Source organism: Drosophila gunungcola, chromosome 3R (genome assembly GCF_025200985.1).
Source record: "Drosophila gunungcola strain Sukarami chromosome 3R, Dgunungcola_SK_2, whole genome shotgun sequence".
Classification (NCBI taxonomy): Eukaryota; Metazoa; Arthropoda; class Insecta; order Diptera; family Drosophilidae; genus Drosophila; species Drosophila gunungcola.
This window is the reverse complement of record NC_069139.1, coordinates 24796891-24822015: the sequence shown is the minus strand read 5'-3', so window position 1 is coordinate 24822015 and position 25125 is coordinate 24796891. Positions and strand designations below refer to the sequence as shown.

The following is a 25125-nucleotide window of genomic DNA, read 5'->3' as shown; positions in this document are numbered from 1 at the left end:
AATACACATTGAATGAAAGGAAAATGCTAAACCTTTAGCTGTTTTTCTCCCCACTTTCATTTCGCATTCATTTAACAGTCGGACCTTGTTTGGGATCTGTGTCACGTTGCGTATGAGTAATCATTCGGCAAAATCTTATCAAATGACAGGCAGTGAAATGCAAACAATTATCAAACGGGCCAAGTCAAATGGAAAACATTTAGGCAGGCAAGCTTTTGGTTATCAGCCAACAACTCCCGATAAGCCATATACAAAGCCAAAAGGCAATTCAGCAATGCGCTTTTAAATTGCGTTGCCATTTTTGGTCTATCGATAGCTATCGACTAAACGTATTTTGCATATATTTATAAAGAGTGGCACACAGGTGGGCGCAGCTCCTAAGAAAAAATAAAATAAAATACAAATCAAAAAGCTGGTTCGGCGAGGTGCTGACAAACTGCACATAATAAATATAGTATGTACATACTTCGTATAGAAAATAAATCAGTGCTCCGAAAGTGAAACGTTTACCGGATGTTGGAAGATTGACAAAATGGAACGCGAAACTATCGATTGCTGGGGTGGCTGACTCTCTGTCCCCCGATTTCTGCACCCTCCGCTATATACACTATATATATCCCAGTGTCTCTGGTTGGATGCATTGACAGATTGCCGTGTGTAATCGCACAATCGTGCAGTCATTGGCACATTAAAAGCAAAAACTCGGGGCTACGGGGGAAACCGTCTATTTCTGATGTTGCCTTTTGTAAAAGTGCATTGAACAGCGAAATTAATGCAAGTCAAGTAATGCGGAAAAGGGCGTGCCGTTTCGGTTATTTTGGACGTACGGTTTATAGAATAAACTAACAACAAAAAATCGATACACAAACAAGTGGCTAGAATTGACATCGAAGACGAAGCCCGAAGCCGTCTGGCAATAAACAAAGAAAGCAAACTGAAAATCGTGCAAATTGTGTACAAATTGCCCAACTTCCGGCGGTCAACGCCAGTTATCGCGTGACCAGCCAGGGGATCAGATTCCAGACCCAGCTCCCCAAATTATATGGCCATGCTAATGAACAGAATCGGCGGACAAAAGTGTGAAAATTGTGTGAAAGCTTCGGAATTGCATGGGGGCAGGCAAACAATGGCATATTGACAAAACCGAAAAGCGAAATGCAACAACTATTGTTTGCCGGAAAATCGATTAGAAATCGCTGGCAAATGACAGCTGAAGAGGTGTGCCCGTTGGCTTAAACCCGACACTGGATGTGGCAGCGTCAGATGGCCAGCAACAGATACTCTTACTGCACTGTTTAGTTTGTAATACAACGTTTGGCGGCATTGAGCTCCCCAGGAGTCACCCAAGGATAAACCATCCCTCATTGACAGGCGCCCGCGGGAGCAGCAGTTTATGAGCGTTTATCGCCACCATCGTGATCATCATCATCGTCATTATCATTGGCGGTCAGACCAATCCAACAGTCAGGCGAAAGTTTAGTCCCAAAATGCTCAGTTAATGGATGAGAGCTTGTGCCAAAGGTGCAATTAAAATTTAAAGTAGTTAATTAATTTAATGCAAAGTGCCGTCTAACGGTAGGTTTCGGTCTACAGAGCACAAGCGGCGCCAATCAACTAGCAAAAAACGCGGCACAGTGGGGCATTTACCTCACTTTTCTTATATTAAATTAAAGACAATCTATTAGATTTAACTAACAAATTCAATAGGTACTTAATAAAGTGTAATAATTGTATAAGCGAGTAGCCAAGTAAACACTCGGGATTCATTCAAACGTTAGCTTTCGAAAAGAAATATGTAAAGCTTTCTCAGGGAACGTCTTGGCTTGTAACGCAATATCTTATTTAATTAGAATAGATAATTCAAGAAACAGATACTGCACATTTATTTCCTATCATAATAACTTACACTTTTCTTGTTGTTTAATTAAACTCGAATTATTACTGGCAGAGTTATGTGCAACATTTTATTAGCCTGTTCCACGGTAGTCTGCTGATAGTGGTCTTTTGATGTGTTAACCAAGTTTTTATTAAGTTTGGCCAGTTTTACTTTGCGTCTGGTGCATATTTTATGTGTTTAATTAATTTTTTTTCTTACTTTTTTTTTCCGTAATTGCATAATATCTGCAAAGTTAGCTTGCTGACTGGACATTATTAATAGTTATGTCTTTCGGTCGTTTTTCTGGGGTATCCAATAACTGAACAGTAGACACTGGGCGGTTTTTAAAATTTGAGCAACTTTTGTAAGAGTAAGGAAATTGAAACTATAAATCTTGCCTCTTTACATTAAGTTCAGTAAAGAATTTAGGAATATGTTGCACTTAATTTTTGTTTTTAATTGTACTAAGCTAGGATTAAATTTCAAAAAAACTATTTTAAAAAGGTACCTTTCCTTATTATTTCAACCTTCCACTCAAAGCTTTTTATCCACAACAAACTTAGAGGCTTAAAAGTATTTTTACAAATTTACTTTAACTAAAAGAAGGAAAATCAACAAATAATGAGACCATTACTAAAAAATGGCCGAGACAACCGGGGTAAAATGGAAAACAAGGTAAACATAAAGGCACCACAAAAGTAAAAAAAAAAACAAAGCCAAACACGTGAAGAGGAAATTTGACAGGCGACGATTTACATTGCAACAGATGTTGTAAATGTGGCAGTTACTGTTGTTGCAACTCCTTTACAAAATCGAGTGTAGTTTTTGGCAGCTTTTGTGAAGCCCCCTAACAACAGCCAAAAAATGGTTAATTTAATTACAACACTTGCGTTCCGTTGACTGCTGCGACGATTACCAAAGCCGCCAAGCAACGAACACATTAGACAATTATTTCCATTGCCACATATGGAGGGAAAAGTGTTGCAAACACAGACTCCGACAATTTGCTGTTTTGTTATAAAAATTAAAAAAAAAAAAATTACGTACACCCAAAAACATTAAAAGGCAAACTAATGACGGCTAATGGGAAATGGCCTATGGTGGCGGTGGGTTTTATTATTTTTATATTTTGGCGTGGCGCGGCAGATGCTTAGATATCAGACAAGCCAACTGCAATTGTCTTTTAATTTTTAACCAACCGGCTGTCATAGCTGCAAAACGCCGAATGCCGAACGCTGAATGCTGAAAGCTGAACGCACAATGCCCCAAGACCCCGGAGACCCTGTTGTATACAATAGTTCCAAGTTGCGTCAGAGGCTGGCGGCCAAACCCAGACGCCAACATGTAACTGCATTTAAATTGAATAGGAATTGGAATTGAAAATATAAATTGGCGTAGTCAATGTGTGCCGGGCGATGACTGTTAAAAACGCCATAAGTCATGTTCGGGGAGTGGGTCGGATAATTAATAAGCGCTCCCAATCCGTAATAAACCGTCGAGTCCCGCCAGTTTTGCCTCGCCAAGCACGGCTTTACATGCATAAATATATCAGCTCTACGAGTCGGGTACATCCCCATAAGTGCACACATATTCAGACTATTCAACTATTCGACTGTTATGCAAACCGCAGTACTAATTGTAATGAAGGGGCGGGGCAGATAAGGTTGCACTTCAAAAATAGCTGCTGTTGCATGGCAAACTTCAATTAAAACGATCGAACCAACAACCAAAGAAATATCAATTTATTCGGGCAAAATCAATCTAATGCCGAAAATAACAAACAACGTGTGCAAGTAAAGCTTTATGTACCCGGCACAAACATTTTTATAAATTCATGGTTTATATTCGATTTAAATTAACAGCCCCAAAAAGAAAATATTTTTCTGCATAAAATGATGTTTGTTTTTGCCAGCAAAATTTATATGATACCCAGACCAAAAAGCGTTCATAAAAAACAAGCTTTGATTTTTATTGGCATTTTGGTTTGGACGTTTCTTTGGCTGGCATAGATCAAATTTACGATCGTTCGTTTATTGGCGAATTTTTGACTTAGTAATCGGATTAGGGCAAACTTCAAACACACTTTTTATGTGCCATTTTAAAATATTATGAGATACTTTGATTTATGTTCTTTTTGACCGGGTAACCTATGAGCTTAAACGATTTTAAACTAATAACTATGCAAGCTTTAAACTTACAATAAATGTATTCAAATGAATATATAAATTACAGTGAAAATGCATATTAGTGAAGAGCTGTTACGCGTTCGCAACAAAAATAGAAAAGTATGTGTAGGGTAGGAAATGATTGTGCAAAGAATGGTGGAAAAATCGATCAAACAACAAGAAAATAAAGAAAATAATAGAAACAAAAGCGAAAACAACGATTACTTACAGTTGAATTCGCAGAACAAAAATCTTACGCATTTGTCATTGTTTGCCTGATTAATTTCTGCCTTAAATCAAACAATGACTTTTCATAAATAGCAAACGTTCTCTGATTTATGGAACAGTTGCAACCTGAATTTATGGCAAATTTGCCTGATAATTTTATTGGTGTCTGGCACTCTGAGGAACTGCCAACTGCTTCCATCCCACCGCCGTGTGGTAGGAACATCTCCTGCTGTTTGGTGTTAGGCTAGGAGCTGTGTTGGCTGTTTCTAATCACTCGACAAGCCCCAAAACCCTGCTGGCTAGTGTTGCGACTCGTGTGAGTCGACTCAAGTGGTGGGCAGCCTAATTGAGCGGCTCTGTCGCCCAGGCCAAGTGCGTTTTTCCGTCTGTCATGGCGCACAACGATGCCGATGATGATCAACCCAATTGCCATGGCGAGTAATAAAACTTGAGGAATCAGCAATGCGTGGCAGATGTGCGGAGATGGTAGTTTTCGCCCACGACGACAATCCCAGTGATGATGATGTGGAGTTGATTGGGACGATGGTAGACAGTGGTCGGATTTGCCAAAAGTTTTTACTAAAAATGGAAATCGTTTGTACAAATCTAAACCACATTAAATTTATCTAATTTATGATAATGTATGGTTAATTTTTTGGATACATCGTTCTTTAACGTTATACAATTTCTACTGGCAACACGAATCCATTTTAAATATGTTGCACATTTAATTGTTATTTCAAGTTAATTACATTCAATTTTTTAAAATTTTTTTTATTTGTATTGTGCTTAAAAATCTTGTTCCACTGTTTCCCGCCTTTTGCAAAGCAAACCGTATCAACCACTAGGCGCAGCTTGAGAAGATACAACTTCAAAACAGTGACGGACGCCTCGTTCGAGTGACAAGGAAGCACTTGTGTCTATAGTCTATAGATGCTGAAAGCGAGTGAATTGTGATTTGCATATGTGTCTCCGAAAACCAGTGTATATGGCGTATAGGAAACTTTGTCGGGCCATTTTCCAGGCCGTGGGCCAAAAGGCCAGATCCACGAGTTAATTGAGCAATGAAACTCAGAAATCATAAAGCCAATCGCAATGCTCGAACGGATGACAGTTCCCCGACATTGAGCTAAGTTTTTCTCCATTTTTTTTGTTGTCTTTGAGTGACAGTCAGTTGACGTTTGAATTGTTCGGTTTCAATTTCGTGGTTGACAATGGATTTTGCTATATAATTACACGATCTTCAATGTGACTTCTCCACCACTTCCCATGCTTTGATGTTCGCCACGCTCCACCGGCAAGTCGGCCAAAATGAGAAAATCCCAAATGAAAAAGACACAAATAAAAATGGGAGAAAAAGTGCAGTGCGCTTATGCAAGCCATGAAATTATGAACTGTGCTTCCTGGGCCCCTCTCAGTTAATTAGCTATTAAATAATGGAATGGCCCAGCCATGTCATGTGAATGTGGGACAATTTTCATGCTTCATTTGCAATGATTTTGCCATTAGTCAGTCTGACCAACATTTGCGACCGAGTAGTGCCGACAAAACTCCATCAGTAGTCTGCATGCAATCAGGAGAGTTATTTTTTTTTTCATTGCTCACCTCTTTTACTTTTTCTTGCCGGCCGAGAACAACAGAAAACAGACAACCCAGTTGCCTGGTTTTGGCCCCTCTATTGCCACATATATGCATGGCACTCGCCGTCGTCGTTTGTTTGATCAATAGCCATAGCCAAAGCCGGCCGACAAAACGGCTACGGCTCCCAGGCAAATTTATGTTTATTGCATGTGAAAGTATTTTGCCAATCAATTGAGTTGCCGCCGCTCGAGAAACATTCTCGTCCAGTGAAAGCTTTCTTTCCACCCGGTTGACAAACAAATATCTCAACAATAGTGCACTGAAGAAAATAGTGCAATACTGGAATTTGAAGGGTGTTTAGTCCATAAATATTTTGTTTTTTTAAATGGTCATATATACATTATAAATTTTATTCTTCGCAGGTTTAATAATATTATTACTATTAAGTTCTAAAATGCAAAATATACAAAAAATGATATTTTTTTTATGGATTACAGTTTTTTTTATTTTATTTTGTTATAGTTAAGAAAATATCCTCAGTGGGGACAATCTCTAACTTTTGAACAAACTTTCAAAATATGATGAGTTTTTATAAACAATATTTTATAAATATGTTGCTGTTGACTTTCAGCTCAAAATTCAAAAGGTTATAACACATCAGCGATATTTTCTCTGCAGTTCCCGTTTCTTTTCCAGAGCAGATGCTGAAAAAGAGGAAAATATAAACAAATAGACAAAACAAAAAGAAAAACTACTTTTACTGGCCGGCCATCTGCGGCCTGTTCTAGTTCGCAGTCGGTCGGTTCAGTCCGTTGACTAGGCTTGCGTTGAATAGTCATGGCCTGGGCCAAACACACAGCATGATTGTCACAAATTGCTGCTTCGATTGGTGTTGCAGCTACAAATGTTGCTCGTTGGTGGTTGCATGTTGCTGGCGTGCATGCTGTGGCTGCATTAAGCCGCACTTTTGCTACAGTTTTCTCCACGGGTCGCGGCCAGCAGGCGATCGCTCTCCCGAGCTCTGCAATTCATCAATCATAATTTGTATGTCATTCACTAATCGTTCGCACTGCTCCCGAACTCCTTGGCCAGCGATTGCCCCACCATGATGATCAATTCAATTTACTTAAAGTAACGCAATGTGGTGTTTTCTTTCGAGTAATTATCAGTCCCACTGCTAGGTGCTTGCGTAAAGCCCCTTGATAATGATTTGTGGCGATGTAAACTGATCTTGGGCTTGGGCTTGGGCTTTGACCGAAAGTGCAGCCCATCGCACTTGACCATCGAAAACCGAACAAAAATGATTCATGGGATTTTCTCGACTTGTGCGTGATCACAAAGTATTGGTAAAGTGAAAAGACATTTGTTGGGGGAAAAAAAATTAAATGTTTGGAAACGTTTTATGTTAATTAATCGGTCATAGATGGAATACGCTCGCAAATACATTATTTTCATAACAAAAAAAAAAGTATTTATTAATCGTTAAATTCGAACCTAATAATTTATTGGCCACAAATTGGTTGGGAAATTTGAACTAACAAACGGAGGTCACGAAAGATGGCTGGTTAACCATGAAGGTTCGTTAATGGGAAAACTCAATTTACATTTGTTGTATGTTTTCATGACTACAAATAGTCTTTGGTTGGAGAGTTGACAAATAAAACAACAAAATTAATTAAATATTACAACCTGTTCGTTAGTTGATGTTTAAGCTATTGAAGAGATACTTTCTGCAATTGTTTTTGTAAATAAAAGTTTATTATTTTGTATCATAATTGTTAAATAAGTTAATGTTTACTTAGTATGTTTATTGACATTTCGCAGTATGTATCTTAATATAGTTTTCTTTGGGAATTGCCAAGAATAGCTGTGTGAAAAGAGAAAAACCAATTCTACCGTTAAGAAATACATTTTCAAAAAGCCCCCAGCTGAATTTAAAATAAATAATTACCCTTTTATATTTTCCTTGTAGAATGAAGGCTTCGAACTTCCCGCAACGCATGGCATCAGCAAAACGGACGGAAGCTGCATCAGCCACCACAGTCAGAGCAACGGGAACGGAATCGGAATCGGCATCAACGGAAGCGGAAGCGGAAACATCGTCCACCATCTCGGTGGAGCCTTGCGCACCACTGACCTGGCCAGCGGGGCCATGGAGTGCCTGCCGATGAGCAGCGCCGCCCACCACCCACATCTTATGGCGGGTGCGACGGCGGTCGGCGCCGTTGCCGCCTCGCCCACGGCCACAGTGGTGGTGGGGGCCACGTACCCGCACCACCTGCACCACATGCACCATCACCTGAGCCACCACACGCCGTACAGCAATAGCTACGGGAGCCATCACATCCACAGCGAGCAGACTAAGTCGCTGCAGGAGCTGCAGCACGAGGTTGGTGCCCTGCTCGAATTCCGGGACCTGGTCATCGAAACATTTCCCGACCTCAAGCACAAGATGGCCTCCATGTCCGCGACGCCGTCGACGCCCACGTCATCGGTGGGAGCCATCGGTGGCAGTCACTCGGTGGGTGGTGGCAGTTCCTCATTAGCCACCAGGTGAGTTTGGGTTGAAGGAAACTTACTATTTTTCGAAAATTGAGAAAGGCAATGCCAATTTTAAAAGCAATTACAAATGTACTAATTTTTTTAAAACGGAAAAGGCTTGGTTACTCAGACTATCTGTTGAATAATTGATGTGTTTTTTTTGCTTCAATTACGTAAAAGTGTTTACAAAATTTAGATTTTAGTTCACACATATAGATAGTTCACACTTAGATAGTGATCATTTTGTTAAACCTTTAAGTTATTAAGTAACTACATAAATAAAAACAAAATGTTTGAAGAGGCTTTTAGTTTATCTTAAAAATTTTGTTATTTTTTATTCTACGAAACCTTGTTTTTAGCATTATATTGTAATTTATTATAATTCAGCTATTAGTTCACACATATAACTCAGTTAAATAATGAGCATTTTATCGTTTATCATTTTGATCATTTTTATTTAGTTTATTTCATATCGCAACCTTAGTTATTTAATAACAAAAGAAAGAAAATATAAAGTTTCTAAAGGATTGATCGTTTTTATTCTACCAAACATTGTTCTGGACTGCAAAAAAAAATTCTGGGACACCAAAGAGATTTAGTGAAATACTATTACATAGGTGACCCTCTTTTTAGGATTTCAGTATCGATATTAACCCAAGATCTTCCTTATTTTTCCAGCAGACGTGAGTGGGAGCCGGGCATACGCATGAAGCGCAAACTGTCGCACAAGGAACCGTCCACGTCGTCAGCGTCGGCAGCTGCTCCATCCTCCGGAGCGGAGGCGTCGTCCTCGTCGCTGACGCGCAGCCGCAGCAACTCGCACAGCGGCAAGAAAGAGCCAAAGAGCGGAGAGAACAACAACGGCAGCGTTGTGCAAGACTCCGGCTTCTCAACGGAGACCAGTTCCTCCAAGGAGGGCCACAGTGCCTCCTCCACCAACGGTGCTATGACGGTGAGTGAAATGCCCCAATGATGCTTACAAAAGCGCCTCTCTAAACTGCTAATAACAGATTAATTATTAATCCCTCATCAATTAAATAAAATCGATATTAATGTATTGTCTTTCGCAAACAGGTGGCCATAGCAGCGAATCGCCTGAGCTGCGCGGAATCGGACGATGAGCTGCTCAACCTGCTGGACGTCATCCACCGCAAGTCCAATCGCTTACGCGAGGAGGTGGAGCAGTTGCAGAGCTACGAGCGCCAGCAGGGGGATGGCCAGAAGACATGCGGCGAGGGGAAGGGGGCCAGCAAGGACGGAATGACACCGCAGCAGTTCCGGGAGCAGGTGGAGCGACTGAATCGGGAGGACATCAAGCAGCTGCGCAAGGAGCGCGATCGTCTGCTCGACAAGCTGGCCGAAATGGAGGCGGAGACGCTGACGGGGCGCATAAAGGCGGCCAAGATGAGCGACCAGGTGGAGGAGCTGGTGGGCGTGAAAAAGGATCTCGAGGAGCAGCTGAAACTGGCCATGGCTCAGAAGCTGGAGCTGAGCTCGCGGGTGCAGCAGTTGCAACAGCAACAACAGCAGCAGCAGCAGCAGCAAAGCAAGAGCTCTTCCAGGTGAGGCACTGAATATACTACATTTCTTATACGCATTTCATTTAACGTATTTTTCTATTCCAGCGCCAGCCAGTCGGATTACTCCAGTCAACGCAACTTTTTATCCTCAGCCACCACGGTGCTCTCCAATGGCAGTCGCCCCAACAGCAACATCATCATTAGCAACAACAACACATTCCAGCCGGTCGTCCTTGATCAGCCAGCGCAGGAAGCATTCCATCAAAGCTCAGGCAGTGATATACTATTGAGGAAACAAGCACAGCAGCAATCCCTGGGCCGCCTTGATGGCATTGTGAGCACGCCCGGAACGCGCAACTCCAAGTGCCGCCTGGCCGACTCCAAGCGGTTCGCGGCCATTCTCCTAGAGACAAATGTGCTGGAGTTGCAGCGCCACCTGCTTACCCTCACCGTGCAGAACCAGGTGCTGGCCCAGAAGCTGGACTCGTCCAGCAAGTCTAAGACGCTGCTGGCCAAGCGGCTGGACAAGAGCAGCGAGGAGTTCGAGCACCTGCGCTACCAGCTGGAGGAGAAGAGCATCGAGCTGGAGGGCACCAAGGCGCAATTGCGGCTGGTGGAGTCCCGCCTCCAGGCGAACAACAGCTCCACCAACTCGTATCTGCTTTCGTCGCAGCACGACTACGAGACCAATCGCTCCTCGGCCTCTACCACCCTGATGCTGAGTCGTCGTGGGGTGTCCGACTCCGTGGACTCCGCCTCGACGGCCATGCCCGCCCCGCCCGTCACGCAGATCAGCACGCCCAGCATGAAGGCCATGGTGCCGCTGGCCATGGACGAGCTGCAGCAGCACAGCAGCAGCACGGAGTCGGCGCACGAGCAAGAGCACGACAATCTGAACCAGAACCAGAACCAGGCGATGCCCAGGACGCCCAACAGCACCGTCTCGCCGCTGAGCAAGACGATGATCAATGCCAGTCCGTGTCCGGTGGGCAGCAGCACGCCCAGCAACATAGCCGCCCGTGTGATGAGCATCAGTGTGGGCGGCGTCAGTCCGTTCGAGGGCATGACGCCTCCGGCGCGGCAGAACGCGTTCCGAAAGTTTGGCAGTGCCAGCAAGCCCAGCAAGATTCCGCTGCCGGGCAGCAAGGCGGCGGCCTACTTTTCGGGCAAACCGCCGACGGGCAGACCTTCGACGGCGGGACGTTCCCCGCCATCGGCGCACAACTCGAGCAGCACCTCGTACGGCAGTAAGTCCTCTCTGAGCAGGAGTACTGGCAATCTGCAGAGCTTGCGGAGAGCGGACACGTCCGCCTCAAACCATTCGCTGAGCACGAACACGAGCCGCAGCTCGACCTCGTCTTCGATACCGCTGGCCACCACACCGTACTCATCCGGCTCGACTGGCAACCGCAGCCAGCCGACAGCCGCAACGACTCCGTCCCCGCGAGTGCTCCAGAACTCGCCGCTGCCCAAGCTGAAGCGGGATACGATCAGCTCGAGGGTGCGTCACCTGGACTCGCTGTCACGTGCCCAGCATTCGCCGGAGGGTGTGAAGGGCGTATCCAGCGCCACCTCCATTGCCGCCCAGCTGAGCTCGACGCTGCGCAAGGATCTCCAGCTGAGCGGCAACGGCACGGGGGCGACCTATCACCAGCACCACCAGAACCACCACCGGCGCAGTGGTCACTCGCCGGCGTCCAACTCGTCCGGCAGCGGAGTGTCCAGGCGGTACAGTAGTGCCTCGACAGGGGGCTCCGGTGGACGGGCCATTGGCCGGGATCTGGGTGAGACCACCACGCCCACATCCAGCTTTGGCGGCGACAGTGATAGTGGCAAGGTACGCACTCTCAAATCAACATTATTGGGTTGGTTCAAGTGAATTATTATAATACTACTGATAATACCGATACATACATTTATATATATGAATATCTACTGATTACCGTTTAATATGCCTTCGATAACGTTTACGAAACAACAAAGAACCACAAGAATCATCATCTTCGCTACAGTTAATGAAAACAAATCAAAACGAATCAAATCAAGAACAGAATTCAGCAGCATACGAATCCAATATTAACTGTCTACGTTAATATACATAATTATGTGCATAGATATTTATTTAAACATACAATTAACCCACGGCATATATACACTACATACATATAAACTACAGTTACATGCATATATCCACAAAAAAAAAAAAATTAAAATCGATCATGTAAGCGTCTCGTGCCTAAGCAAGGAAATTTGTTCTCTGCCCTCGTTGTTTGTCCACCATTTTGTCATAATTGCAAAAATTTTCAATAGAAGTAGAGAATTTGTCAATGATTGTCGCCAAACGGGAAATAGGTAATTCAAACACGTTTGTTTCTCCAACGGAAACGGACAATTCAACAACAGTTGATTTCTTGTAGTACATTTATTCAACAATTGCGTTATCAAAGTTCTTTAAAGAATGGAATATATTTTGGGAATATCGATTTCGTTTCTAAATTCATTCATATTTCGTTGTAACTTTTATTTTGTTTTTGTTTTTCAATAAAATTTCAAGCCACTCCTTGCCATAGCAACGTCAAATTTAACAAATATGAGTTTTCTCCAACTTGAAAGAATATCAAGCTTTTGACAAACGATTTATTCAGTCCAAGAATGGTCAACACATCTCAACAGTACGTTTAATATTCCACAGCCTAGAATTCAGTTTCAAGACCCTACAGCTTTTGCTTGGCGTTTGGGTCGTTGACTTGACACTTGGCTAGTGAAAGGTGCCTCCTATCAAGCTCTCACTGCCTATCGATGCCTTAGGTGCTCAGTAGCCGGCTTTAATTAATCAGCAATTTCACATGCAACAGCACCAAAACACAACGGCGGCAGCAACAACAACAACAACAACTGCAATGTTTCCCTATATATAGTTATGTATATAAAAAGTAAAACAAAAGTCAAATGCATGTACAATATCATTTCATTTACTCATACATTATGCAAATCACGAGTATTGTGGCTCAGTACATTTGCCGCAAACAAGCATGCCTCGTTGTTGGATCAGCCAGTTTCTCATAGTGTTCGAAAGCGAGCTTAAGCATAATTATTAGTTTTGCGTATGTAAACATTATTATTATTATTGCTTTCTTTGTAATTATTATAAGCTATACTTAAACTACTTACTGGGCTTAATTTAATGTCTAATTTATTGATTTGTGTATGGAGCAGATGGGCTTATACCAACCTATGCGTATACGCTATTACTAAAAAATATAAAATCGATTAGAGAATACGAGAGAAGTTTTGATTTATTTGTTAAACTTATGAAGGGAGAATTAAATTTCGAACATTGCTGAATAGAAAGACTTGCCCCAATTAGAGTTAAACGCTTGCCAGTAAACGTATCACTATAAAAACCTGCAAGGAATGGCTAATGGATTATATTTTTAGAAGAGTCCTTTAAATCATCTCGTGATCGATAGCTCATCTGAGGGTCCAACTAACCAAACACTCACCTCCATCCACATTTACACCAGGAGAATACACCATCAACAGCATTAAGAGCTTTATTTTGGCTTTGTTTGTGCATTACAGACCACCCAAATAAAAATTCCAATTAGATGATCACACTTGAAATAATTTGTATCTAATGCTGTAATTTCTTTTTTACTTTTACTTTTTCTTTCTGCGCCTTTCTACCCTGTTTGTATGTCTACTCCAAAAACAAAACAAAAATTTATACTGTCTGTTGTTGTCAAAACTCACATATATACTCGTATTTTGTATATCCGAAAAAAACTGACCGTACCAAAAATATCCCCGCCATAAACGTATAAATATATATGTAAATAAATATATATAACGAACCATTTAACCAACCAACAACAAAATCAACCAACCCAAATCCCAAAAACCAACAACAGCCCAAAATGTAACTAAAACTATTGTGAAAACAGAAACAAGCCACTCTCCTAACAAACGCCAGGTTACACAGAGAAAATAATCACCGGAGTTGGTATGGATAGCAGAAGTTACCTATGTATGTGGAACTAAGGTGGTGTACTGATTGACTGAATGATTGACGTGTCGGTGGAGAATACACAAAAACTTCGACTGCATGAAAAAAAAAAAACAAAAAAAAAGAAAATAATAAAAAAAAGAAAAAAATTATCAAAAACCGAAATGCTAACCAAATAAATAGTGCGATTGGAGTTTTTGGTATCGGACAGCCACAGATAATATAGCGATGGCCAAACGAAAAGGAGCAGCGCCCTCGCCCACTTCATCCTCCTCAGCTAAGATCAGCTCAGCTCAGATCAGCTCAGCCCCAAAATCAGCTCAGATCTCAATCTCGAGCCCTCTATTGTACCTATATCGTTTGTCTGTTTTGTTTTTGGCCAACATTAACAAAGAAGCAAAGACAATGAAGTAGACACTTTGCCGCCATTCGTTATACGCGTAAGTCTCTTTTGTTGTATCTCATCTAGTAGGTTAAGCTCTACCATTTCTCCAATCCAATCCAATCCAAATCCCCACACCGCCAACCCCACAGCTTTCTTTTGCTTACCCCACACTGAGTTACACGAGCATTGGTTATTATTTCAAAGTAGTTCGTGGTTGATTTAGCCCACCAATACTATCTAGACTACCTAGACCCTCACCCTTTCTACAATAGCAAATGGGCAGTGCACACCAAACAAAAAAAATACACAAATTTACGATTGAACATTTAAAAATGCCAAATAAGGTAAACGAAATGAGTGACTTACACACTGTACATATTGGTTGATTGATTGATCGCTCTGTACTAACCACCAATTTAATATATTGTGCCTGAGGTTGAGGGTTCTAACCGCTGTCCAAGAGAACAATTCTCCCGCTACATGCTAACCCTGATACTTTTTTGTGTTATCCTAACGATCTTATAACCAAATTTTTTGTTTATGTGCCTAATCAGCCGTCTAAACCCCTATCTTTTTTCTACTTTCGTTCTAATTCTCATTGCTTGATTGCACATTCAACCAAAGATCTGATATTCTATTCTAATTTTCTTGGCTCTCCCCAAATTTCCCGAAAACGATGCTTAGAATTTGGCCAACCCCGTTGAAAAGCCAAATTTCCGTCTCAATAACCACAATTGGCAACTATGGCAAACGAGGGTTCAAGTGGACCACTATCTGCCCCATGAGCTGCACGATGTGTCCGAGGAGACGGCCTACGATTCGTATTACACCGAGTACACAACGCCGGATTCCATGGACTGTGGCAGTGCCAATCTGCTGGTCACCTTCGACTACGGCTACAGTGACTCCATCGAGGCCCGAGCTGATCCTGCTGGCCAGGATGATGGACGGAGCGGAGGCGCTGATCCCGAGTACGGCGATGGGTGTGCGGATGCCGAGGGAGCCATTTGGTTTGGCACTCCGCCCAAGGAGAAGAAGGAGGCCAAACTTTTTGAGGTGCATCATGTGCAGCACAAGCTGCTGGATGTCAGTCTGCAGTCCTTGATTTCTTACGACGTTGATGATTTCGAGGAGGAGCTATCGGACCCAGGGCCAGATGAAGAGATCTTCTATGACAGCATTGAGTGTGTTTGAGGTGGCAGGTGTTTAACTTTCAATTATCATATCTAAACTAGTCGTTGTTTTCAAACCCCCCACATTCACGCCTTGTTTGTAATTATCGAAGGAAAAAGGAGGGATATGTGTATGGTAGCTGTAGTATAGTGTTATGTGAAGTATGTAAGGTTGATTTAAACGTTTTCGGCTTAACTATTCAAGGGCCCTGCAATGAACGATTGTAAATGAAATGAATTGTGACTGAATTGGATTGATCGTAATGTTTGTTTTCCCCCTGTTAACCATTCAGGGCTTTAGTCTATACGCATGATGGTTTCTTCGACTATTTATTAGTAGCATACCATTAGTATGCCTTACCCACTACTTTGTATGTATTATTTAGAGTGTATCGAGTTGAATGTGTGCATCTTTGTAAGAGTCTTAAGTTAGTTAATCTGCACCATTGCCTATTTACTCAAAACTTAAATTAATTTACTCGTACTAAGACGGCTAAGTAGTTTAGTTGTTAATCAAATTTAGTTAACACATTGCATCTAATGTATGTATGTACAGTTTGATATACTACCTAATTATGTATGTATTCTATTTAAGTCAGAAGCAAATGTAATAGGGTCTATCTATCATGTTATAACGAAACTGCGTTTACTACATTTATAAATCCAACAGACATAGAAGTGAGGGAAACCAACAATTATGATTCATATTAAAGCTAATAAATAATATATTCAAAACTCAGCAAATGTAGACATGTATCCATTTAAACAGCAAATGTAATTGATAAACACATATAAATGAAAAAAAAATCTAAAATAAAAGCAATAAAAAATACGTACTTATAAAGCGTTTTTGATTATATGTTTTGAATGTTTGGGTAAGTTTTTAATGCCTTATATCTTAAATAAATTTAATTAGTCCTTGGGTTTTTAAGACCTCCTAAAATGTATTATGCCAATAAACACATTCTGGTAAAAATCTAAAATAAGATAGACATTTTCTTTATAATCTTTTTTATCAATCAATCAAAGTTAACGCACGGCTGGTTTTAAATGGACGCCAAGTGGCAGAAATTGAAGTTAATTGAAATTCAAATTTTGTAAATGAAGTGCAAATTTTCAAAACGCTTTCCTCTCTCGAACGTGTTCAAGTAGCATTTTTCAAATGCCACATAATTGAATAAGAGCGTGAAAGAGTCGCGGCAGGGCAGGGTCTCTCTTGTAGAGCTTCCCAGCGGAACACTCGGTACTCGAGACTGGGTCTCAGACCTAACCAGTTGGCTATGTGCGCTCCGTGCCAGCAGAACATATGCGGAACGGGTTTCGGCTGCGTTCAATAAACTCAGACCCCCGAAAAGCATTCGGTTCGGGATAATAAACCGATTTTTGAGAACCAGCTGGTGACTAGCCGACTCTCGGACCCCCTCCCCATAAATGCCAGAGCCCACAGATATGAGCCTATCACAACCCTGCGAACGCCGGTAAAGTTGGGGGCCGCCTAAATCAGCTATCAACAACATGGATTTCGAGGAGATTCTGGCCAAGTGCGGCCACAGCAGTCGTTATCAGTTTCTGCTGCTGGCGTTGTATGGCTACCTCATGGTCGTCGTATCAATGCACTACTTCTCGCAGAACGTCATCAGTTTTGTGCCCGATCACTGGTGCTATCACGAGCAGCTGGAGAATCGGAGCTTCGCCGAGATCGAGGCGATTTATTCGCGATTCGAGATGCCCTCGTGCACGCGGCTGGATAAGATCGATGAGGATGGGCTGAATCACACGTTGAGCACAGAGCGCTGCAATCGGTGGTTCTACAAGTATGACTTTGGATACAAAAGTATGAATACGGAGGTGAGTTCACTTAGTTTTTAGTTCGGCACAAGTAATATTTTCAATTAAAAATTCCCTTGCGAATAATTAGTCCACACTTTAATATTTAATATATAGTTGGGACCACTTTTAAAACAGTTTATAGTTATTTTGTATGGACCTTAAAATATTAACGGGTTAGAAATCTTTTTAATGGGTCATGAAGTCGTTTGGGTGTAAGTATTAGCTTAAGGTAAAGTTATACAACTAGAAGACTTCATGTATTTTAACTACATGCTGAAGCTTAACGTTTTCGTAGTTAATTAGTAAAGCACTCTTTCCTGTAAAATAATGTAGTCTATTAGGGGGTGACACAGAAGTGTCTTCGATGGGAATGTACTTATGAAGACTAATTTCACCAGAATTTCAAACAAACAAGTTTTTTTGTCATCCCCAATCGAATTTTAAAATTTAAGATTAAAAAATTTTGTTGTAAAAAACGATTAAATCCCGGAAAATTTAACAATTATTTTGTAAGAGGGAATATCCGTAAATATTTTTTTAAATCAAAATTGGCAGTGAATTTCCTTAAATACACTTTCAGCTGAACTGGGTCTGCGATGAGGCCTACAAGGCACGTGTGGGCCAATCGCTTTTCTTTGTGGGTTCGGTATGCGGAACTCTAGTCTTTGGCCTGCTGGGAGATCGGATAGGACGTATTAAGGCCTTGATTTTGGCCAACTGGTGTGGCTTCCTGGGCGATTTCTCGACCATATTTGCCAGCAGTCTGGTTTCATTTTCAGTTAGTCGTTTTATATCTGGATTAGCGGCCGATGCCAATTCTTATCTCATGTATATACTGAGTAAGTACTGACTAAGATTGGTTTTCAATTTACTAATTTATTTGTTTCTATTGGGCAGTTCTCGAATATGTATCGCCTTCGTTGAGAAATGTGGGTCTCAATACGGTTTTGGGCAGCTTTTACTGTCTTGGCCTGATCGGAGCCTCGTGGTTGGCCGTTTGGGTTGGCCACTGGCGCATTTTCCTGGCCTGCTCCTCGGTTCCTCTACTGCTGGTTACTCTGTTCTACTTCCTCGTTCAGGAGAGCGCCCAGTGGCTGGTCACTCGCAACGATATTGATGGAGCCATCAGGCGTCTGCAGCGCGTTGCCAAGATCAATCGTCGCCATGTGGCCGACGATGATTTCAGGACTTTTCGGAGCTACTGTGAGCAGCACTACCGCAAGGAGGCCAAAGAGGCGGAGAAATGTGAGGTGAAGCTTCTGGACATGCTGAAAACGCCGCGCATGCGCAGGACGGCATTCAAACTGCTGCTCATTTTGTAAGTACTTAAACTGGCTTTAGTCTTTTAATAGAGAAAAAGTTTGCATAATTAGGATAGAATATCGTAGATACACGTTTGTTTATTCGGTAATCAATAGAACTGCTGGCAGAGTTTTCGAAAATGAAATAAATTGTTTTATTTAAAATTATTTGCATTAATTTATTTAGATTTTTCATAAATAAAAATAAGTAAAAATAAGTAATATTAAAACTTTTTGCTTTTAATTTTATGGAATATTTGACATGACTGGTATTTTGTAATACTAGAACCAACCATTTTTAGTGACCTTATACTGATACAAATAATTTAATTATTTTTGGCTTTCAAATACAAATTTCTAATTCAACCTTTATTTAAAATAATTATTTTTCTAATCCAAGATTTTATTTTTTAGTTTCAAAACATCATCATAGATTGTGAATTTTATTGACAAAACATAATTGTTTAGAATAATAATTTCATATGTATTTCTCCCGCAGTATTATTATCACACCGTGCTACAACACGATCGCTCGGAACGTGGAAGGCCTGGGCATATCGCCCTTCATCATGTTCTCGCTGAACGCCTTGACCCTGCCCCCCTCGGGATACCTGCAGGGCCTCCTCCAAGATCGAATCGGGCGCAAGGCCACCGCTGTCAGTTGGATGGCCATCACGGGATTGTTTGCCGCTGCTGCTGGACTGGTGATATCGCAGGGAAGCAATCGGAACGTGCTGCTACTGGTGGGTCTGACTTTGGCAGCCAGATTTGGGGTTTCCATCGCCGACGGAGCCAGTTCGCAGTTCTCCACGGAGCTAATACCGACAAGCGTGCGTGGCAGGGGCGTGGCCGTGGTGCATGTGGCCGGATTTGCCGCCTCCTTCCTCTCACCCTACATCCTGCACCTGGGCACGTACTTCAAGCCAGCCCCCTCGATTATTCTGGGGCTTCTTTTCCTATCTGGAGCTTACGTGTGCCTGCTACTGCCAGAAACTCGCAATAGGAAACTACCCATGTCCCTGGCCGAAGGAGAGGAGTTCGGCCGAGGGGAGGGCATATTTGATTTCATTACCAATATGAGAAAGGGAGACAGATCGGAAGTCGAAGTCGAGATGAGTACCAAGGCTTTGGAAGAGGACACACTGATGACTAAAGTTGTTCAGCCATAGGAAAGCCCTGGTTTGGGCTATCATCATGTTGTAATTCATTGCACTAGCCACAAATTGTATTCTATTTATATTTTGGTATCTTAAATTATATTGCCTGACAACAAGATTTTATTTATGTTAATAATTTACTTTAATTAATTCGACTTTTAATACAATAGATACCAGATAAAGGAAAGAATTGCCATCCCAAAATCATATAATAAGTATGTAGTATTTGAATAAATTTCTCACAATTTGTATTTATTTTAGCATAAACAAAATAGTCACACCACCTTATGCGATGACTGTCAAGTCTTTAGCATCAACGAAACTGTCTGTATAAATAAGCAGTAACATAGTCGTATATTTTGAATAGTAGATTGGCGATTACAGCGATGATATGGGCACAACAAAGCCGCTTATCAACCATAATAATTAAATTAGAACGTTAAAGTTATGATTGAATCGGGCATTTCGTTGAGCCAGCTGAGGCGGGTTATTATCAGCTGCGGAGAGGCGCAAGAGTAGTCCCAACTATTCAACTCCAATATCAGTTTACCGCAGCCGCTTTCACAATCCGCTCTTAACTATTCGACGACGGTGTGGCGGTGACGATGGCGATGGAGATGGCGATGGCAGAGCGGACCGATTGCCGGAGCGGACTGGCACTGGCACTGGTAGTATGTGCGTGGCAGCGGAAGAGAGCGGACCGCCAAACTCGGACATTTTCGGTGCCGTAGAAGTGCATCCCCGGACATGGCCATGGACTTTGAGGAGATACTGGGCAAGTGCGGCGACTGCCATCGCTACCAGTACATGCTGTTGGCTCTCTACGGACTGCTCATGTTCATCGTTTCCCGCCAGTACTTCGCCCAGAGCGTCATCAGCTTTGTGCCCGATCACTGGTGCTATCACGACCAGCTGGAGAATCGAAGCTATGCCGAAATCACTGCAATTTATGCCCCGTTCAAAAGACCTTCGTGCACGCGACTGGAATCAATCAACGCCGATGGGAGCAACGCCACTGCCAGCGACCAGCCCTGCAATCGCTGGATCTACAACGACGATCATGGATTTAGGAGCATGAACGCCGATGTGAGTCCCTGGTTGGGCGCCACTTAAGAGCATCAGTTATTAAAGAGCATTTTCTTTCCTCGCAGCTGAACTGGGTGTGCGATGAGGCGTACAAGGCGCGAGTGGGTCAGTCCCTGTTCTTTGTGGGCTCCATGTGTGGCACTCTGCTCTTCGGATTGCTTGGCGACAGAATAGGACGCATCAGAGCCATGGTTTTGGCCAACTGGTGCGGCTTCCTGGGCGACGCGGCCACCATCTTCGCCCAGAGCCTAGTGACTTTCTCGGCCAGCCGGTTCGTATCTGGCCTGGCTGCTGAGGCCAACGCCTACCTCATGTACATTCTGGGTTTGTTATCATTTTATGGCTCTGGCACTTATCTAGTCATAACTTTCTTAACTTCTACAACAGTGCTGGAGTACGTCTCGCCAACGATGCGAAGTGTGGGCCTGAACCTCACCATGTCCGTCTTCTATTGTCTGGGCATGATAAGTGCGTCCTGGCAGGCCGTTTGGTTGGGCGGCTGGCGCCCCTTTATGGCCTGGTCCGCCCTGCCCCAACTACTAGTGACGGGGTTCTATTTCCTTGTGCAGGAGAGCGCCCAGTGGCTGGTCACGCGGCACGATATCGATGGCGCAGAGTTGAGGCTGCGACGCGTGGCAAGGTTCAACCGGCGGGAGGTCAGCGAGGCGGACTTCGAGCTGTTCCGCCAGCACTGCAAGTCCAAGGAGTCGGAGGCCAGCAGCCAGGTCTCCATGCAGAGGCAGTCTCGTCTCATCGACGCCACCAAGTTCCCGCGGCTGCGCCTCAGACTGATCTACGTGCTGGTTGTCTTGTAAGTAAAGCAACAAAAATGTAATTGTAGTATTCTGGTATCATATGATTTACATTTTTTAAATATTAGTTAACTAGAAATACTACAAAAATTATCGAATTACTAGGGCTTAAAAATTTCTCTATTTTGAAATTATTTTCGTATTTTAGTGGTCATTTTTTGCTGAGGGTATTATAACTTCAGTAGTTTCTGACCCTATTGATCGGCATCATTAGAGAGTCGATCCGTCCGTCCATCCGTCTTAGTTTAAAGTTGTCTTTTTATTGCAGGTAGTATATAAGTTAAAACGAGCCGGACTGGACGACTATGTCATATAGCTCCGATTTAAGCAATACCTTCGCTGTTTTTAAAAACCCTTTTAGAGGGTATTATAATTTCAGTCAGAAGTTTGCAACGCAGTGAAGGAGACATCTCCGATCCTATAAAGTATATATTCTTGATCAGCATCCCTAGGCGAGTCGATCTAGCCATGTCCGTCTGTCCGTCTGTCCGTCCGTCTGTCCGTCTGTCCGTCCGTTTCTACGCAACTAGTACCTCAGTTTTAAAGCTTTCTGCATGAAACTTTCCCAAAAGTATTGTACTCCTATTGCAGGTAGTATATATATCGGAACGGACGACTATAGCATATAGCTCCCATAGGAACAATCGGAAAAATAAATGATAAAAAATTATAACTTTGCTTTTTTTCAATTTTATTTTAAGTTTTTCGACATTTATTTTATTTCCGAATCACGGTTTAAATTTCATCAAAATCCAACGACTATAGCATATAGCTCCCATGGGAACAATTGAAAAAATACAGGAAACAAATTTTAACTTTTCTGTTATTTAAAATTTTTTTTAGTTCTTCGACATATAGTAATGGTTAAATATTTCAGAAATATGGTTTAATTTTCATAAAAATTGCACGACTATATCATATAGCTCCCATGAAAACAATAAAAATATTAAACATTTTTTTTTAATTTAATTTTTTTACTTTGAAATTTTTTTTAGAATTTTTTTTTGATTAATTAATAATTTGACAGTTCAAAATTACGCTTTTAGTTTTATTAAAATCGGAAAAGTCAATCATAATAATAATGTTTTTAAGAATATGTTATTTTTGCAATAGCTGCAAGGGTATATGAACTTCGGCTGGCCGAAGTTTGCTTCCTTTCTTGTTAAATTATTTTTATAGATATTTCAGAATTTTAATATATCTGAGCTTCACTGCATTATAGGCAAAAAACTCAATAGAACATTTAAAAATTGCAGTAGCTGCAAGGGTATATAAACTTTGGTTTGCCGAAGATTGCTTCTTTTCTTGTTACGTTTCACGATAAACAATGTCTATTGATAACAAGTTTAAAAAAATAACAACGTTAAATCGAAATCTCTTTCATGTGCAAAACAAAATTTATCCAAATTTGAGCAACATTATTTTATCGAAAATATAATTCGTAATCATAGTTTCTAACTATTTTGTGAACATTTAAAACATACTCAAAGAATAACTATTTAATTGGAGTTTTTTTTAAATCAAATTATACAATTTTTTACGGCCTCTATTTTAAATTTTAAATTTTTTAACGCTTTCGGAATTTCTGAAAATTGGGCTTGCAATAATTTACATAAGAACTTAACTCCTCTTGAGGATCAATGTCGTGGTATACCTCATAGAGTTTGTCGTTTCATCTCTATTAATGTGCTTCCTTGTTAAATTAATAAATTCATTTAATTAAATTAGTTTAGTAATTTAACATGGCTGTAACTTATTAATCACCTTCCTTGCAGTTCGATAACGGTGCTCTGCTATAACACGATGTCCCGTAACGTGGAAGGCCTGAGCATATCGCCGTTCGTCATGTTCACCCTTTTTGCCCTCACCCTGCCACCTTCGGGCATTTTCCAGACCCAAGTCCAGAAGAACTTGGGTCGTAAGTTTACCTCGGTGGTCAGTATGTCAGCGACGGGCGCGATGACCGCGGCCACTGGCATTTTGCTGACCCTTTGGACGCAGCCTAGTGCCATGGTGATGGTGTGCCTGCTGCTGGTGTCCCGATTTGGGATCTCCGTGATCACCGGGTCCACGATGCAAATATCGGCCGAACTGATTCCCACCTGCGTGCGATCCAGTGGTCTTGCCGTGATCCACGTCACGGGTGCAGCCTTCTCCTTCCTGTCGCCCTTCATCCTGCACCTGGACACCTATTTCCGGGCAGCGTCCTCGATCATCCTCTGCCTGCTGCTCCTTCTGAGCGCCTGGATTTGTCTGCTCCTCCCAGAGACGCGAAATAAGAAGCTGCCTATGAGCCTGGCGGAGGGCGATGAGTTCGGCAAGGACGAGCGGATGTTTGACTTCCTGAGGAGATCCCAAAAGGAAGATCAACATGATCTCAGCGCTGGCACTAACGAGAAACTTATGGCGGAATAAAAATACTTACCATGTACGTGCTAAGATTGGACTTAATTAGAACTGTAACGACCTATCGTATTTCAGAAAACTGCATTTAATTACATTTGCTGAAATTGATTTTGAGCAAAAAGGTGACATAAAAAAATGTTGTGTTGAATTTATTCTGGTTAAAATTGTTTTGTTATGCACTATATCTTTTACGCAAGTTTTTATAATTTTTATACATTAATAATTAGTATAAGCAATTCATGGTTAAAAATATAATATTTATAAGGGCTTAACGAAATCCAATAAACAGCCAGGAACATATATATTTAGAGGGTTCAACGATTCTAGACAAACAAGACTTTTGTAACTACATTATGAGCTACAAGATAAAAAATAAGCTGACAATACGAATGGCAATAAAGACTGTGGTAATTACGGATATTGTATTGTTCTTTCGACAAGAAATGATTTTGGCATCATTTAATAACTTTTTGTCGTGTTCATGGTCTCTTATGTTATTTATTTTTAAATAACGTTATTTTTTGTGACCATTTTTAAAATGTAACCTAATAAAAACAATATAAATACCTAATCGTAAAATATTCTCGGCAATTTTATGATTACAAGCTGTGCGTTGAAAAATGAAGGCAGAAAAAATAAATTTATAATGTAGTACTATTTTTAGTTGATCTTTAAATATTCCTACCGAACTTTCTGTTCAACAAAGATATCATGGAAAGAAAACTTATAGGAAACTTTTTTCCCCATGTAAACACATTCTAGGCGAGAGTATTAGAATGCTCATGCTGGCGAATCTAGGCTGTCATACTTGCTTTTATCTAAGCGCTCTCTTGACCTTATATATATATATATTACACTTGGGGAGGGGCGACACTTTGATGTTTTGGCTTTATTAAGAGTCCATTCAACTGCATTGTTGTACTGTGCTCTGCGTTTGATTCACATTTCAGAGGTCACGCCGAATGTTTATCTATGGCGGAGGCGGAGAAGGAGAAGACTTTCCTTCTCGTGAGACGCCGGCGTTTGTTTAGATTGGAGTGAATGAGTGAATTCACTTAA

General features: G+C 41.6%; 3 protein-coding genes across 6 annotated transcripts in view; all 3 read left to right on the top strand.

Moving 5' to 3' along the window:
* The window catches only part of LOC128261708 (serine-rich adhesin for platelets), a 55231-nt gene extending 38921 nt beyond the window's left edge, over positions 1-16310 (top strand). For 2 of the 4 annotated variants that reach the window (XM_052995512.1, XM_052995532.1), the window contains 5 exons: positions 7823-8403; positions 9070-9343; positions 9466-9953; positions 10017-11748; positions 14987-16310. In XM_052995512.1, the coding sequence (XP_052851472.1) occupies positions 7823-8403; positions 9070-9343; positions 9466-9953; positions 10017-11748; positions 14987-15496 (3585 nt within the window). In that variant the 3' untranslated portion in view covers positions 15497-16310. The other 2 variants (XM_052995521.1, XM_052995542.1) reach the window with 2 other exon arrangements.
* A 425-nt stretch (positions 16311-16735) lies between these two features.
* LOC128261720 (organic cation transporter protein) lies at positions 16736-19961 on the top strand. The gene is made up of 4 exons (XM_052995552.1): positions 16736-17322; positions 17885-18143; positions 18202-18622; positions 19105-19961. The coding sequence occupies exons 1-4, from the start codon at positions 16990-16992 to the stop codon at positions 19772-19774; spliced, it is 1683 nt and encodes a 560-aa protein (XP_052851512.1). The 5' UTR covers positions 16736-16989; the 3' UTR covers positions 19775-19961.
* A 127-nt stretch (positions 19962-20088) lies between these two features.
* On the top strand, positions 20089-24552 carry LOC128261738 (solute carrier family 22 member 13). Its single transcript, XM_052995576.1, has 4 exons — positions 20089-20848; positions 20914-21172; positions 21236-21659; positions 23436-24552. The coding sequence occupies exons 1-4, from the start codon at positions 20510-20512 to the stop codon at positions 24073-24075; spliced, it is 1662 nt and encodes a 553-aa protein (XP_052851536.1). The 5' UTR covers positions 20089-20509; the 3' UTR covers positions 24076-24552.
* The last annotated feature ends 573 nt before the right edge of the window (positions 24553-25125 follow it).

Excerpts from the sequence above, each read along its gene's own strand:
- LOC128261720 (XM_052995552.1), top strand. The coding sequence starts at position 16,990 with ATGGATTTCGAGGAGATTCTGGCCAAGTGCGGCCACAGCAGTCGTTAT. Across the intron at positions 18,144-18,201 it reads TTATCTCATGTATATACTGA|TTCTCGAATATGTATCGCCT; the intron begins GTAAGTACTGAC and ends TCTATTGGGCAG. Across the intron at positions 18,623-19,104 it reads TTCAAACTGCTGCTCATTTT|TATTATTATCACACCGTGCT; the intron begins GTAAGTACTTAA and ends TTTCTCCCGCAG.
- LOC128261738 (XM_052995576.1), top strand. The coding sequence starts at position 20,510 with ATGGCCATGGACTTTGAGGAGATACTGGGCAAGTGCGGCGACTGCCAT. Across the intron at positions 21,173-21,235 it reads CTACCTCATGTACATTCTGG|TGCTGGAGTACGTCTCGCCA; the intron begins GTTTGTTATCAT and ends CTTCTACAACAG. Across the intron at positions 21,660-23,435 it reads ATCTACGTGCTGGTTGTCTT|TTCGATAACGGTGCTCTGCT; the intron begins GTAAGTAAAGCA and ends CCTTCCTTGCAG.